This window comes from Budorcas taxicolor, chromosome 11 (assembly GCF_023091745.1).
Source record: "Budorcas taxicolor isolate Tak-1 chromosome 11, Takin1.1, whole genome shotgun sequence".
NCBI lineage: Eukaryota > Metazoa > Chordata > Mammalia > Artiodactyla > Bovidae > Budorcas > Budorcas taxicolor.
Genome location: NC_068920.1, coordinates 65750479 through 65767135, shown reverse-complemented (window position 1 = coordinate 65767135; position 16657 = coordinate 65750479). Strand labels below are relative to the sequence as shown.

Sequence of the window (16657 nt, the reverse complement as noted above, 5' to 3'; positions counted from 1 at the left end):
TTAGTCCTGAGTGTTCACTGGAAGGACTGATGCTGAAGCTGAAGCTCCAGTACTTTGGCCACCTGATGCAAAGGGCCGACTCACTGGAAAAGACCCTGATGCTGGGAAAGATCTCTCTCCTGAAGGCAGGAGAAGGGGACAGCAGAGGATGAGATGGTTGGATGGCATCACTGACTTAATGGACAAGAGTTTGAGCAAACTTTGGGGGATGGTGATGGACAGGGAAGCCTGGTGTGCTGCAGTCCGTGGGGTCACAAAGAGTCGGATATGACAGAGCGACTGAACAAGATTCAGAATCCAACGGATGACTGCCAAACAGGACGACTCTCCAAAGACAGTATAGAAAACAGTTCCACCCAGGAGGAGTGAAGGATGAATTCAGGTATAAAAAGGACAAACTCTAAAGACACTCTCTCTTCATCAGAAGACTGTAAAGGGGGGGCAAGGCAAACAGCAAGCGAGAGCAGTTATCTGCAACGCACAGACCTGTGGTGTGCGCCTGGGATGCAGGTTCAGAGCGACATGTAGCCTTGTCATCTAACTGCATTGAGAGGGCCTTGCCCGGACTCCTGAACCCCTCTCACCACCCCAACTGACAGATCCTGCTTGCCACCAATCAGGTCCCCTGAACTAAACAAACCTCCATATTGGGGGCCCCCAGGCCAGTTACTGCTCATCCTGGAAGTGGGCTTCAGTGGCCTGCCAGTCAGTCACACCCTCTGTGGGACCTGAGGGGCACCTCACCCTCTTGTGACTACCAAACCACTCCTGCTCTGTTCCCCAGTGCAGCCCCAACGGGCGCCTGCACGACACGGAGCACGCTCCTCCCCGGGACTGTGAGCACGTGTGACTGATCCCTGTCAATCTCCCTTGCCCAGCGCTGGGTGCTGTGTGTCTGGCCATCACTGTCACCTGAGGGCAGGGTGACCAGGAGGCGATTATTAATAACACAGCGCCCGACAGGACTAGCAAGCAGAACACGGAGAGAGTGCTTGCAAATTACTGCACGGAAGACCCAGATCATCCATTAGGAAGAGCAAACACTTGAACGAGGTTGTCACAAGAAAGGAAAGTCAATGGCTGACAAAGTACGTGAAGACAGTCACACCAGTCACGGGGGGGAAAGCGAAATTTCAAGATTTCTTCACATGCTAGACCGACAAAAGCTGACAATCCTGTCAATATCAAGTTCCGGTGACAAGGAGCAGCAGGGATTCTCTAGCCCCGCTGATGGAGGGTGAATCGGTGCTGTCACCATGGAGACAACTAGGCGTCATCCAGTAATGGTGACTGGTCGCTACCCCATGACCCTGCGATCTTACACACGGTCACCTCTCTGAGGGATGCTCACAAATGTCCATTAGCAAACACAGACAGATGTCCACAGAAGCGCTCTCTGAGTTCCATGCTGGCCTGGGAGCAGGGACTGTAGCAGGTGCCTTCAGCAAGGACAGCAAACCAATGCTGGCCACTCTGGACAGTGTGAGACGGACAAACGCCACAGCAAAGCTGAGCGAGGGGAGAGGTCCCTGGAGAGCACTTTCCATGGCTCTGTCTCCACAGGGATAAACCAAAGGCCATACTCAGTTACAGCGGTTAATGATGAAGTAACAGAAAAGTCAGTAGAGCAGTCTTCCCTGGTGGTCTAGTATTAAGCATTTGCCTGCCAGTGCGGGGGACGTGGGTTTGAGCCCTGATCCGGGAAGCCCTCCCGTGCCGTGAAGGAACTAAGCCCATATGCCCTGAGCACGTGCTCTAGAGTCCGCGTGGCAGAGCGCCCGAGCCTGTGTACCTCTCGTCTGTGCTCCGCAGCAAGAGAAGCCATGACAATGAGGAGCCACGCGCTCCAGTAAAGACCCAAAATAAATAGATAAAAAATGAGTTGGCAGAACTGCAGAGAGCAACAAGGACAGGACGATCTGGAAATGGCCATCTCTACGCGGTGGCTGTGTCAGGAAAGGAGCAGAAACGGACTTCTGTGGGCCTTGGGCGGTCTGTCTTACCCCGGTGGCTGCTGCATGTATGCTGATGCTCGCCTTATCATTAGTTTAAAAGCAGAATGTATGTCTTACACATGCTTCTGCATGCATGATAAATACAGATCAAAACACACAGGAAAGTCAGACAAGTCTAATGCTGACCTGGACCCTTTCCACCTGGGATCAAGTCTAATGCTGACCTGGACCCTTTCCACCTGGGATCAAGTCTGATGTGCAGCCACACCTCCTTGCTGGGTCCTCTCCTAGTCAGGGCACCCTCCCAGGTCCACCCTGACCTGGAGCCACCTAGACAAGGTGCCTTGGACCAAGCGGACTCTCCTGGGAGGTAAGGGCAGGGGGTGGGGTGGGGAAGGAAGGCCAAGGGACGCTTCCTTGAAAGCACTGCGTCTCCTGGTATCATGAGTCAGGGGCTCTGTCTTCCTTCTCTGTGACCTCTTCACCCTGCTGTGACCCCTGCCCCAGGAACTTGACCCCACAGTCCGCTTTGACCTTGCACTTCTGGCCAGGGTTTTCACATATACAACCAGCATTATCGTTGTTGTTGTTCAGTCGCTCAGTCGTGTCCAACTCTTTGCGACCCCATGGACTGCAGGACGCCGGGTTTCCCTGTCCTTCACTATCTCCTGGAGCTTGCTCAAACTCATGTCCATTGAGTCAGTGATGCCATCCAACCATCTCATCCTCTGTCATCCCTTTCTCCTCCTGCCTTCAATCTTTCCCAGCATCAGGGTCTTTTCCAATGAGACAGCTCTTTGCATCAGGTGGCCAAAGTACTGGAGCTTCAGCTTTAGCATCAGTCCTTCCAATGAATAGTCAGGATTGGTTTTCTTTAGGATGGACTGGTTTCATATCCTTGCAGTCCAAGGGACTCTCAAGAGTCTTTTCCAACACCACAGTGGGACTTGCAAAATGGTCAAGCCTTTCTCTCATTCTCTCGCTGAAAAGTGTTCCAGTGTGCTTTCTTCAAAGCAGATGTGAGAAGGCCATCAGGATGCTGCTTCACAGTGTGAAGCCAAATGCACGCCAACCTCCCAGTTATTTAAAAAGGGACAGAAGGTGGGTGAATTTTCTGGAGTTTTGAGGGAAAACTTGAAGCCACCATTCATGAATTAATCTAATCAAATCATATTTCCTAAAGACATGACTAGCCATTGACTGTTTAAAATTTGCAATTTTTTTTTTACATAAAGGAAAGATCAAGTATGAAGATTATATACCTAACTGCCATCTGATAAGTGACAATAAAATATTAACTCTACCTGTTTAAAAAAGAAAATAATTCATAAAGATGACTCTAAACTGCTCCATAATGTCAAATCAGAAGAATTCCCAATCAACTAAGTCCCCTCTGACACACATGGCAACTCAGTCATCAGATATTACCAAGGGCAGAAAGCAGAACAGTGCAAACCCCACCAAACGACTCTGGGCACAACCCCAGGCCACTCTGGAGGCGACGTGTCTTTACTTTCCATCAGTGCCTCTCACTGCTCAATCCTGTCCACTCAAGACAAAACCCAGCTCCCTCTGAAGAAGCACCTCATCTCCTCAGATCAGCCCAAAGAAACCATGCAGATTTCATCGGGTCTCATCACTCTTTCCCTGGTGGCTCAGACAGTAAAGAATCCACCTGCAATAAGGAAATGTGGGTTTGCGAAGATTTTGGGAAGGGAATGGCAGCCCACTCCAATATTCTCACCTGGAGAATCCCACTGACAGAGAAACCTGGTGGGCTACCGTTCAAACAGTTGCAAAGAATCAGACATGACTGAGCATGCACGCATGTACATGCGCGTGCGCGCACACACACACACACACACACCCATCACTACTCCAGCCTGGCCCCCAAACCAAGATGAAAATGCATTCCCGACTCCTGAGGGCTGAGTGAGAACCAGCCTCTCCCAAGGGCTCTCGGGGGAGACGACCCCCAGCCTCATACGCTGTGGACATGGGCTGAACCACAATGTCAGACGGATTTGGAGTAATGCAAAGGCATCTGCCTTGTAAAGTGAAAAATGCTGGGCCACCACATGCAGTGATCTGCAAAGGAAAATCATGGACAGTGGCTTTGGTCTCCACTCAGTGTCATCAGCAGAGTAGGGAGTGGCTTCTGAGTAAAAGTATGACCCAGGACCATGTGAGGTCCTGGCCGTAAGCAAAGCTGGGCTCAGCACCCAGGGGGGCGAGCTACCCACAGAGCAAGGCCATGGCGCTTCCAGGCAGGCACGGCTAAGGAGTGGCCCCCATGGGCCTCCAGTATCATCCCAGCCCATGATTTCCCATGACCAGGAACCCAGGGCAGGCTGCTCCCCTCCCCATCAGTGCCCTAGCAGTACAACCGCCTGTGTGTGGGAACATGGGGTGATGGGGGCTGAGTGGTTTGGTGGGGCTTGTTGGGAGGAGACAGGAGAGAGGATATTTTATCCCCATTAGTCACAAAGGATGCTCCTGGTACAGCGTGTTTCCAGGCCAGACTCTGTGGGGATAAATGCTGGTGTGGCAGGAGGTGGAAGGCTGGCCAGACCCCTTCTCCCCAGGGGCCCTCCAGCAGTCGAGTGCTTCTCTGTGAGTCAGAGCATCCTGATGGGGGTACCAGAGAGCCAGAGAGGCTCAGAAGAGGAGGGGAGTAAGAGGGAAGAAGGCGGGGAGAGGGAGGGAGAGGGGAGGGAGGGGAAGAGGGAGGAGGGAAGGGAGGCGCGCCCACAGCACCGCCCCACTCCATGCCCCAAGGGGCTCCGTGGACTGCAGAGCTCGCCCTTCTGCCCAGGTCCTCCTTGCCCCCAAGGTCCTCCTGGTCCAGCACCTGCCCCACCCCCCACGGTCATCTCTGTCACTGGACCCTCGCTACCAGCAAGTGTCACACCTCCTGCACCCCAGTCACATCTCCAGGGACCCCCAAACCCCATCCCGCCTCCAGCCATGTGGTGCACATGCCTGCACCTGCTCCCAGGGGACCCTGTCTTCCTCTGCAGGTGTCCGTCAGCCTCCAGAGAGGCTCTGAGCTCTGACAGCTGTGTCGTGGGCGCGTGGCTTCCGGGTGGTTTCCGGGACAGTGGAGGGTGGGGACGCACCCTGGCCCCTGTTTCGGGTCCTATGCATTCCAGGATGACACAGTCCTGCCCCTGCCCTTTGTCTGGAAGCACCTGGGGCTAGGCCTGGCCCGGTCAGGACTCCTTGACCCTCCTCACACGCAGACCCTGCAGACCTGCAGCACCTCAACTCTGAAACCCGAATGGGAAAGAGGATCATACATACTGGCAAAGGCCGTCTGGGCAGAAACTTACCGGTAAGTGCCCGAGGAGAGGTGTGATGCTGTCAGAAACATAGAGGATGCTGCCATCCGTCGTCATGGCGATGATGAAGCCATCCAAGGCCTGCGAAAAACGCAATAGGTGAAGGCTCTTCCGTCATGCTTTTATGCAGGAGGGGATCACTGGAGCCAAGGACCCTGGGTTACAACAATGACTTCGTTTCATAATTCTTTGAATATTTCCACGACTAACCTCACAGCACTGTTTTTTTTTTTTTTGTCTTGTACACAAGTTGGTTTCTTACATAGAACTTGCCTAACCCAGGCAAAATGGTTGCAAAGCATGAAAGGGCTTAGTGGAAAACGGGACCTACGGTATCATGAAATAAATTCAGTGGTGGAAATTACCTGAGTACATTTACTGATAAGTGTGCATTTGGGCTGAATCAGAAATATCACACTTGCCATTAAAAGGTGTCAGTGAAGAGTTCATGATCCCTGTTCTCCATCTCCAACACCACTTTGAGTTCAGTGGAAAACATTTACTAAAAGATACAGGAGCTCATGGGCTTCTCCCAAGGTGGGGCAGTGGCAAAGAATCTGCCTGCCATCTCAGGAGACACAAGAGACATGGGTTCGATCCTTGGATCAGAAAGATCCCCTAGAGAAGAGAATGGCAATCCGCTCCAGTATTCTTGCTTGGAGAATTCCATGGACAGAGTAGCCAAGCGGGCCACAGCCCATGGAGTTGAAAAACAGTCAGAATGACTGAGCAACTCACACACACACACACACACACACACACACACACACACACACACACAGAGGAGCTCACAGAGGCATTAAAAACAGAAAGTGTGCCTGCTGGTCCATTGCCATAGAAAGACTTTCTTAAGGAACCCTTTATAAAGAACATTCACATTAATCCACCAAAGTGAAAAGGAAGGGCTGATGGGGAAAGGCTGGGTTACTCGACTAGGTCCATGAGAACAGTCATCCCTCAGCGTCCATGGGGGACTGGTCCCAGGGACCCCGCAGACACCAAGTCCCACAGATGCTCAAGTCCCCCAGAGTCGCCCCCGTATCCACAGGCCCTGCATTCTGGGATTCAGCCACCCGTGGGTGTGAAACTCACAGACATGGAAGGCCAACTGTATTTCAGCATGCCTGGAAAATTCATTTGTTTAGAAGTTTTGACTGAGTGCCTGCTGTGGGTTAGGTGCACTGCCCTCGGAGCCCATGAGAGAACAGACAGGCCCTCTGTGTTTTCTCACAGAGCCACTGGCTGTTTGGTTTTCGGGTTCCTAATCAGGTGCTCACGATGCTTTCACACGTCACACAGAAAGGTGATTTCTAAAATTCAGACTCTGTCCAGCAGAGAATGGGGTCATCCGGGCAACTCACCATACTGGCCTGCCATGGAAAGGGAAGAGATGAAAAACAAAAGCTTTCTCTCCCAAAACAAATATCCGAGGACAGAAGACGCTCATGCAGGTAGGTGGTCGCTGCAAACCATCACTGCTGCCTCGCTGACTGTACTGTTGAAATAGCATCAGGCACAAATGTGTGGATTCTTCTACTTTGGGGGAAAAAAATTCCCAAAGTGAAGTATGTGTTTAGAAAGTTCTGGAAACATTTTGTATACCCTCAGCTCTATCTTCCCAGGGTATTACTGAGCTTCTGTGCAGCCAAGAGGGCATGGATTCTTTCAGGGTAGGAAGGCACAGCTAAGTAAGTGCCTGGCAGCAGGAACCAGAAGTAGTCCAGAAGTGTACACAGAAGGGTCCCACCATCAGCACATACCACATGGGAGAGAGTTCTTTTCACTGGGAAAATGACTACTAAGGTCACTGACTATTTAACACTTAGGTTCTGCAGGGTTGGGAAGAATCCCTTGGAGGAGGAAATGGCAACCCACTCCGGTATTCTTTCTTGGAGAATACCATGGACAGAGGAGCCCAGTGGCCTGTAGTCCATAGGGTTGCACAGAGTCAAACATGACTGAAATGACTTAGCACACAGCACACACTGCAGGATTTGAGACTGAAATATCTATTAAAGCACGTTTTTTAAGTGGACCCCATTCTCTTCGATTATATCTGTGGTTTTCAACTGGGGGCAACTCTGCCCCACTGGGGACATCTGGCAATGTCTAGAGACCTTTCCGGCTGTCACTTCTGGGGTGGGCACTGTAGGCCTCTAGTGGGTAGAGGCCAAGGATGCTTTGAAATATCCCATCTACAATATACAGCATGTCCCTACCACAAGGAATGATCAGGTCCAAAATGCTAATTGTTCTGAGATGGAGAAATCTGCGGCCAGATTTACCAGTCATGGTGAACACCAAAGTACATCCTGCCTTTGTGTTCCGTCGCTCAGTCGTGTCTGCCTCTTTTGCGACCCCATGGACTGTAGCCCGCCAGGCTCCTCTGTCCATGGGATTCTCCAGGCAAGAACACTGAAGTGGGTTGCCATGCCCTCCTCCAGAGGATCTTCTGACTCAGAATCGAAGTTGCATCACCTGCGACTCCAGCATCAGCAGGAGGATTATTTACCTGCTGAGCCACCTGGGAAGCTGCAATATTCTGGTGACCTTTCTTTCTTTTCCATTTAAGTATTTTTCCTAAATTAAAAGAAATCGTATTAGTAGCGCTCCTGGAGGTGAATTTTTCTAAGAGGTGGAGGCATTGTGGATGATGTCAGCGGGACCGTTCTGGAAGCAGCAGATTGAAATACTGGGAAAAGCAGGAGCAGTCTAAATTCTCTTCTTGCACAGTGAGCCCATGCCCTCTTGAATTTATAAAGCAAGTGGGTGTTACAAAGCAGGAGGTATTTATGGACGGAAGATAACGCTCAGCAGCCCATTGGCATTTTCCACCAAACGCACGAGGATTACGCTGAGTCACTGCGTTAAGAATGCTTGTGATGGTTTCAGAAGTCCCACTGGCAGCATTTGAGAGTGACTCAACAGGACGTGACTAAAAAGCGGTGTGCCCCTCTTGTTGAAATGGGGACTCTGGCAGGAGCTTCAGTGGACATCCGAGATTCCATAAAGGGCTGAGTTTCACACCTGCCACATACCAGATGGAAATGAGACGACCCCTCTCTGCCAATCCCTGGTTCTGACAGAGTGCTTCTCGTCTTCTCTGGGACAACCTCTGGGCTAAGAGAAAAGATGGCTGTAGCTTTTCTGAACAAAATTCAGAAACATCGCATGTTCCGTAACTGCCTGTCAACGAGAGTGTCCTTTCCTTTGAATTTGCTTGTTCTAACGCTTGTGGCCACCATCTTGGGCAGCTTTCACTTGACCAGCTTGGCTGGCCACAACCAAGTCGCTTTCGCTCTTTCAAATCCCACAACGGTATGAGTTATCCTGGGGTCTGGTTTGGGGCCTTTCTGGGAGAAGAAGAAGGAAGTGGGGATTCATACTCAGATGACACCAGCACTGCCATTCCCTGGGGTCTGATGGGCTCTGTCCTGGGTTTCATCTTCATTTAAAGAAGGAAACTCCTAGTTATGAAGACATGACATCTGGATTCCTTATGCTCCCTGCAGCGGCTCTGAACAAAGGAGGGGGGTGTGCAGCTGGGATGGGATGCGTCCTATGGAGAGGCTGCATCCTGGAAAATGAGAGCATCATCCCATGGGGACCATTGCAAGTAAGGCATACGAGGCTCCTGTCACCCATCACCTGGGCCGTGCCTCCTGAGGAGCAAAAGGGTGGAAGAGGAGCCTAAGACAGTCAGAGACAAATCTAAAGTCCTGGTTGGAGGGTCTCCCCGACGCCTCTCAGATGCTGTTTACCCAGAATGCCTGCTTGTTGTACAGGCTTAATTGGGGTCCGATTCACTTATGTAGCATGATTTCCTTTAGACTGACTTCAAAGAGTCTACGCTAGGAGCAGAGGAAAGTGCATAATGCATGTCCATACAAATCTAAACTCTTCCTTTTCTAGAAATTTCAGCCTTCTAAATCTCAGTTCAGCCCCAATTTTCATCTTTCAAATAGAAGACTGTTATAAGAGAAAAGGAAGGATCCCTCATAATAACCAAGGGATCGGTCTAAGAAGATACCACATTTGTAAACATATATGCACCCAATACGGGAGCACCTCAATATAAAAGGCAAATGGTAACAGCCAGAAAAGGAGAAAGGGACAGTAACACAGTAATAGTGGGGACCTTAACACTTCACTGACATCGACAGACAGATCATCCACATGGAAAATCAATAAGGAAGTACGCGCCTTCAGTGACACATTAGACCAGGTGGATGTAATTGGTGATTACAGAGTACTCCATCCGAAAGCAGCAGAGTACAGTTTTGCTTCAAGACCACATGGAACATTCTCTAGGACTGACCACATGCTGGGCTGCAAAGTGAACCTCGGCAACTTTAAGAAAACGGAAATCCTGTCAAACATCTTTTCTGACCACAACATTATGAGATCAGAAATCAACCACACATACACACCCCCCCCCCGAAAAAACCCTGCAAAAACCACAAATATAGGGAAAGTAAACAATTTGCTACTAAACAGCTAGTGGATCGTTGAAGAAATCAAAGAGGAAATAAAAAATACCTAAAGACAGATGAAAATGAAGACACGACAATCTAAAAACCTATGGGGCTCAGCAAAAGCAGTTTGAAGAGGGAAATTCATAGAGATATGAGCTTACCTCCAGAAACAATAACATCTCAAATAAACAACTTAACCTTACATCTCAATGCACAGGAGTTTAAGCAAACTCCAGGAGACGGTGAAAGACAGGGAAGCATAGTGTGCTGCAGTTCATGGGGTCACAAAGAGTCAGACACGACTGAGCGACTGAACAACACCCACCTTACACCTAAAGCAACTAGAGGCAGAACAAAATACCCCCAAAGCTGATAGAAGGAAAGCAATCGTAAAGACCAGAGCAGAAATAAACAAAATAGAGACCAAGCAAACAACAGAAGAGGTCAGTGAAACTAAAAGCCGGTTCTTTGAACAGATACACAAACCTATAAAGCTTTAGCCAGATTCATCAAGTGAAAAAGGGAGAGGGTCCAAGGCAATGAAATCAGAAATGCAAAAGAAGAAGTTACAACTGACTTCACTGAAATACAGGCCACCATGAGACTACTATAAGAAACTACATTTTTAACCTTATAAAAATCTTGTTTCCTCAAACACCTTTGATACCTTGAAGGGTAGAATGTGCCACAGGCTTCCAAGAGTGTTATGTGCTATAGGGTTATGTGTTTTAATTACTTTTCCCTAAGAATTAGGAGATAAAACGATTTCTGTGAAATAGCATAATGATACATTAATTCAACCTTGTATATCACAAGCTGCTCTAAATTTAACATACTTAAAATGCATTGCTTCTGGAGAAAGTTCTGTATTTTCTTTAAATATAGTTCACATACAGATTTAAGTATCTTTCATCTCATGCAAATGTTCATTAATGCCTTTATATTTCATAATATTTGGACAGCTTCATTCTGGCATTTTCTTACTCGAGTAACTTTCTGTTTTCTGCAGTTAATCTATGTAAATGAAAGTTTATATCAGTCTTATATAGGCACAGGAGATGAGATCTAGAAAGCTGGAGCCCAGAGTCACCTTCTATTACCCTGCCGGGAACCAGTGACACAGCCAGCATCTAACTTCTTTTGACTGAATCCATCCACCCCAGCTTTCTTCTTCTTCTTCAGGGGCTCAGACACACCACCTCTGGGGCTTTCTCTATGTCCACCATGGTATCTGAACACTCCCAGTCTTATCCCTAGTTTAGAAGTCAGAACTGGCTGGATGCTTTTGCAGTGACTTATCCTCGTCTGGGCTTCCCCAGTCGCTCAGTGGTAAAGAACTCGCCTGCCAATGCAGGAGACACAAGATATGCGGGTTTGATCCCTGGGTCAGGAAGATCCCCTAGAGGAGGGCAGGGCAACCCACTCCAGTATTCTTGTCTGGAGAATCCTCATGGACAGAGGAACCTGTTGGGCTACAGTCCTGGGGTCACAAAGAGTCGGACGTGACCGAAATGACTTAGCACACAGCACATCCTCATCTGTCCTGAGAAGTCTCACCCCTAGAGACACATGAGGCAGGCCAGGCACTCAGATTAGCCAGCCTTTCTCCAATCCAGCCCAGCAGATGGGCGCAGGCACATAACTTTTCAGAGGAAGAAATGTGCATTTCTCCACACACAGAGAGCACACTCTGGGGGCGTGGGGGGTGGGGCATGGCCATGTATGGTTGATACCATACACCATGTTGATGAAACAGGACCTCAAGTTAAAAGCATAATTTTAAAAGAAGATTTTTGCTTTCAAAATGTGTTCTACCAAGAATATATAATTGTTGCATTGGGCTTCCCCGGTGGCTCAGAGGGCAAAGAATCTGCCTGCAATGAGGGAGACCAGCGTTCGATCCCTGGGTTGGGAAGACCTCCTGGAAAAGAGAATGGCTACCCACTCCAGTATTCTTGCCTGCAGAATTCTATGGACAGAGGAACCTGGTGGGCTACAGTCCATGGGCTCACAAAGGGTTGGACACAATAGCACACAGGCATATGCATATATATATTCCACATAAATACCCTCGCTCTCCCTACTGTCGGCTCCTTCCCTGCCTGGCTCCCCTGTTAGGTGTCCTCTGGTTGGGAGGCTGGAGTGGGTCTGCCCTGCAGTCACCATGGCAACAGGACATATTCACCCTGAGTTTGGGGATTCTGGCTTTTCCTGCCCAACTCAGTAGCCAAAACACACACCACAGCAGGCAGATTTTTTTCAAGAGTCTGTCTGTTCCCAGCCTTCCTTTCAGGGTCAAGAACAGTTGTTTACTTCGGGCACAGGGTCTTATCTGGAACAAGCAGCCACATTTTAATCCGCAACCCATCAAGCTAATTGAAACGTGCCTCTCACCTCCAACATCAGCTGGGTGAATTCTTCATTACTGAGGAATGAAGGCTTCCAGTCCGGCTGAATGTCACAGATTTCCGTTTGCGCTGAGACTTCTAAAAAAAAAAAAGCACAAACAAGCTTTCAGATGAAAAGACACCTAGAAACTGGAATTAAGAAATGATATGTGTGTTATTTCTATGCAATTTCATATAAATGTGTAGTTTAATAAAAGAAGCGGATATAAGGACATATGCTACTCTGATCTCCAAGGATGGGGTAGAGTAGAGATAATAGACCCTTGATATTTTCTCATTTTGACCTTTAATGAGGTCTCTGGGAAGAGAGCACCCCACCCTCTGCACCAGGCGTAGTGCCTGCGATTAGCACATGGCACCTTGCCCTTGAGTTTCTACGTGACAAAGCCCATCAGCAGCGGCCAGAGTCAGGTAGTTGCCACCTGGGCTTTCCTGGTGGCTCAGTGGGTAAAGAATTCACCTGCAGTGTGGGAGACGGGGGTTCCATCCCTGACTGGAGAAGATCCCCTAGAGAAGGAAACGGCAACCCACTCCAGTTATCAAGGCAACAGGAACAAGGACAGGGGTCGGGGGGCATGTCCTTAAGCTGCTTCTTCATGGTCAAGGCGAAACAAAATACTTCTAACACCACACACAAAAATAAACTCAAAATGGATTAAAGATCTAAATGTAAGACCAGAAACTATAAAACTCCTAGAGGAGAACATAGGCAAAACACTCTCCCACATAAATCACAGCAGGATCCTCTATGATCCACCCCCCAGAATTCTGGAAATAAAAGCAAAAATAAACAAATGGGATCTAATTAAAATTAAAAGTTTCTGCACAACAAAGGAAACTATAAGCAAGGTGAAAAGACAGCCTTCTGAATGGGAGAAAATAATAGCAAATGAAGCAACTGACAAACAACTAATCTCAAAAATATACAAGCAACTTATGCAGCTCAATTCCAGAAAAATAAACGACCCAGTCAAAAAATGGGCCAAAGAACTAAATAGACATTTCTCCAAAGAAGACATACGGATAGCTAACAAACACATGAAAAGATGCTCAACATCACTCATTATTAGAGAAATGCAAATCAAAACCGCAATGAAATACCACTTCACACCAGTCAGAATGGCTGTGATCCAAAAGTCTGCAAGCAATAAATGCTGAAGAGGGTGTGGAGAAAAGGGAACCCTCCTACACTGTTGGTGGGAATGCAAACTAGTGCAGCCACTATGGAGAACAGTGTGGAGATTCCTTAAAAAATTGCAAATAGAACTGCCTTATGACCCAGCAATCCCACTGCTGGGCATACACACCGAGGAAACCAGAATTGAAAGAGACACATGTACCCCAATGTTCATCGCAGCACTGTTTATAATAGGCAGGACATGGAAGCAACCTAGGTGTCCATCAGCAGATGAATGGATAAGAAAGCTGTGGTACATATACACAATGGAGTATTACTCAGCCATTAAAAAGAATACATTTGAATCAGTTCTAATGAGGTGGGTGAAACTGGAGCCGATTATACAGAGTGAAGTAAGCCAGAAAGAAAAACACCAATACAGTATACTAACACATATATATGGAATTTAGAAAGATGGCAATGATGACCCTGTATGCAAGACAGCAAAAGAGACACAGATGTGTAGAGTGGAGTTTTGGACTCTGAGGGAGAGGGAGAGGGTGGGATGATATGGGAGAATGGCATTGAAACATGTATACTATCATGTAAGAATCGAATCGCCAGTCTATGTCCGATGCAGGATACAGCATGCTTGGGGCTGGTGCACGGGGATGACCCAGAGAGATGTTACGGGGAGGGAGGTGGAAGGGGGGTTCATGTTTGGGAACGCATGTACACCTGTGGTGGATTCATGTCAATGTATGGCAAAACCAATACAGTATTGTAAAGTAAAATAAAGTAAAAATAAAAATTAAAAAAAAAAAAAAACTTCAGCGAGCTGGGATTTTAAAAATTCCAGAAACATCTTAAGCCATGTAGTTCCTAACCTACTGTGTTTGTACAGATTGCAATGTATGTTTCAGCATTTTCAGTTACTGAAGTATAATTCGTTATACAAATACATGCTGCTTAGTTGCTTTGAAGGCCAGAATTTACTTTTCCTAAAACTTTCTGGGGTTAATCTGTACTTCGCCCGTTTCAAGTAACTACCTTGTTCGCAAGATGTTATTAGTATTTGTAAATCTAATAGTCACTGGTCTACACAAAACTCTGTGAACACTCTGGTTTTCCTGTCCTTTTGTGTGTTTTTTTTTTCTTTATAATAGTTGATTGAAATTGTTTTTTTCCTATTTATGATTTAGAAGAATTTCTTTCTCTTCATGACTTGGTAATTTTGTGTAAATTCTTAGCATTTTTGTCAAGTTTGGGAAAACACCAATCAAGTTTCCTTCCTAGAAGAACTGTAAAATTTCAGGGCATTTCATCTTTTTTTTTTTTTTTGGTTCACTGAATAACCTACAATGCTTTTGCTTTGTTTTTTAATTTTTATATAAGTTTTTAAAGTTTTTCTTAATGTGGACCATTTCTAAAGTCTTTACTGAATTTGTTATGATATTACTTCTGTCTGTTTTGGTTTTTTGACTACAAGGCGTGTAGGATCTTAGCTCCCAGACCACGGATGGACCCCACACCGACTGCATTGGAAGCTAACGTCTTGACCACGGGACCACCAGGAAAGGCCACAACTTCTGTACAGTTTTTACAGGTGACTTTCCACTTACAGCTATGTTAAAATCTTGGCTATATTCCGCACGTTGTACAGCACATCCTTGAGCCCGTCCTACGCCCGACAGTCCATCCCTCTCATGCCTCCACCCCTTGACTGTCTGCCCCCATCACTGGTAACCGCCAGTTTGTTCTCTATATCTGTGAGCCCACTTCTTTCTTGTTATACTCACCAGTTTGTTGTATTTTTTTAGACTCTCTATATAAGTGATATCATACAGTATTTGTCTTTCTCCATCTGAATTATTTCACTTAGCATAATGTCCTCCAAGTCCATCCATATCGCTATGTGCTAAATCACTTCAAAATTGCCCGACTCTTTGCAGCCTTATGGACTGTAGCCTGCCAGGCTCCTCTGTCCATGGGATCCTCCAGGCAAGAATACCAGAGTGGGTTGCCATGCCCTCCTCCACGGATCTTCCCAACCCAGGGCTCGAACTCACATCTCCTACATCTCCTGCCTTGGCAGGTGGGTTCTTTACCACTAGCACCACCTGGGAAGGCCCCATATTGCTGCAAATGGCATTAGTTCATTCTTCCTTATGGCTGAGTAATCGCCTGCTGTGTATATGTACCACGTATTCTTCATTCATTCATCTGCCAATGAACACTCAGGTAGTTTCCAGGGATTCCAGCTCCCTGACCAGGGATTAGACCTACACCTCCTGAATTAGAAGGCAGTCTTAACCACTGGACTGCCAGGGAAATCCAAAGAATTCAGTGTTATAATAAAATCTCTGATTTTTCTCGGAGATGGCCGAGGAATAGGACAGGGACACCACTTTCACAACAGAATGGGAAAGACTAGAGATCTCTTCAAGAAAATTAGAGATACCAAGAGACCATTTCATGCAAAGATGAGCACAATAAAGGACAGAAATGGTATGGACCTAACTTAAGCAGAAGATATTAAGAAAAGGTGGCAAGAATACACAGAAGAACTATACAAAAAAGATCTTCATGACCCAGATAATCACAATGGTGTGATCACTCACTTAGAGCCAGACATCCTGGAATGCAAAGTCAAGTGGGCCTTAGGAAGCATCACCATGAACAAAGCTAGTGGAGGTGATGGAATCCCAGTTGAGTTAAGATCCTAGAAGATGATGCTGTGAAAGTATTGCACTCAATATGCCAACAAATTTGGAAAACTCAGCAGTGGCCACAGGACTGGGAAAGGTCAGTTTTCATTCCAATCCCAAAGAAAGGCAATGCCAAAGAAGGCTCAAACTACCCCACAATTGCACTCATCTCACACGCTAGTAAAGTAACGCTCAAAATTATCCAAGCCAGGCTTCAACAGTATGTGAACCATGAAATTCCAGATGTTCAAGCTGGATTTAGAAAAGGCAGAGGAACCAGAGATTAAATTGCCAACATCTGATGAATCATCGAAAAAGCAAGAGAGTTCCAGAAAAACATCTATTTCTGCTTTATTGACTATGCCAAAGCCTTTGACTGTGTGGATCACAATTAATTGCAGAAAATCCTTAAAGAGATGGGAATACCAGACCACCTGACCTACCTCCTGAGAAATCTGTATGCAGGTCAAGAAGCAACAGTTAGAACTGGACATGGAACAACAGACTGGTTCCAAATCAGGAAAGGAGTACATCAAGACTGTATAATGTCACCCTGCTTATTTAACTTACATGCAGAGTACATCATGAGAAATGCCAGGCTGGATGAAGCACAAGCTGGAATCAGGATTGCCAGGAGAAATATCGATAACCTC

General features: G+C 47.2%; 1 protein-coding gene across 1 annotated transcript in view; it reads right to left on the bottom strand.

Moving 5' to 3' along the window:
• Positions 1-16657, bottom strand: part of NPAS2 (neuronal PAS domain protein 2) — a 100644-nt gene that overhangs the window by 67992 nt on the left and 15995 nt on the right. Inside the window, exons 3-4 of the mRNA XM_052648228.1 lie at positions 12166-12257; positions 5288-5377 (exon numbers count right to left, since the gene is read on the bottom strand). Coding sequence (XP_052504188.1) covers positions 5288-5377; positions 12166-12257 — 182 coding nt within the window. The remainder of the gene's footprint in view (positions 1-5287; positions 5378-12165; positions 12258-16657) is intronic.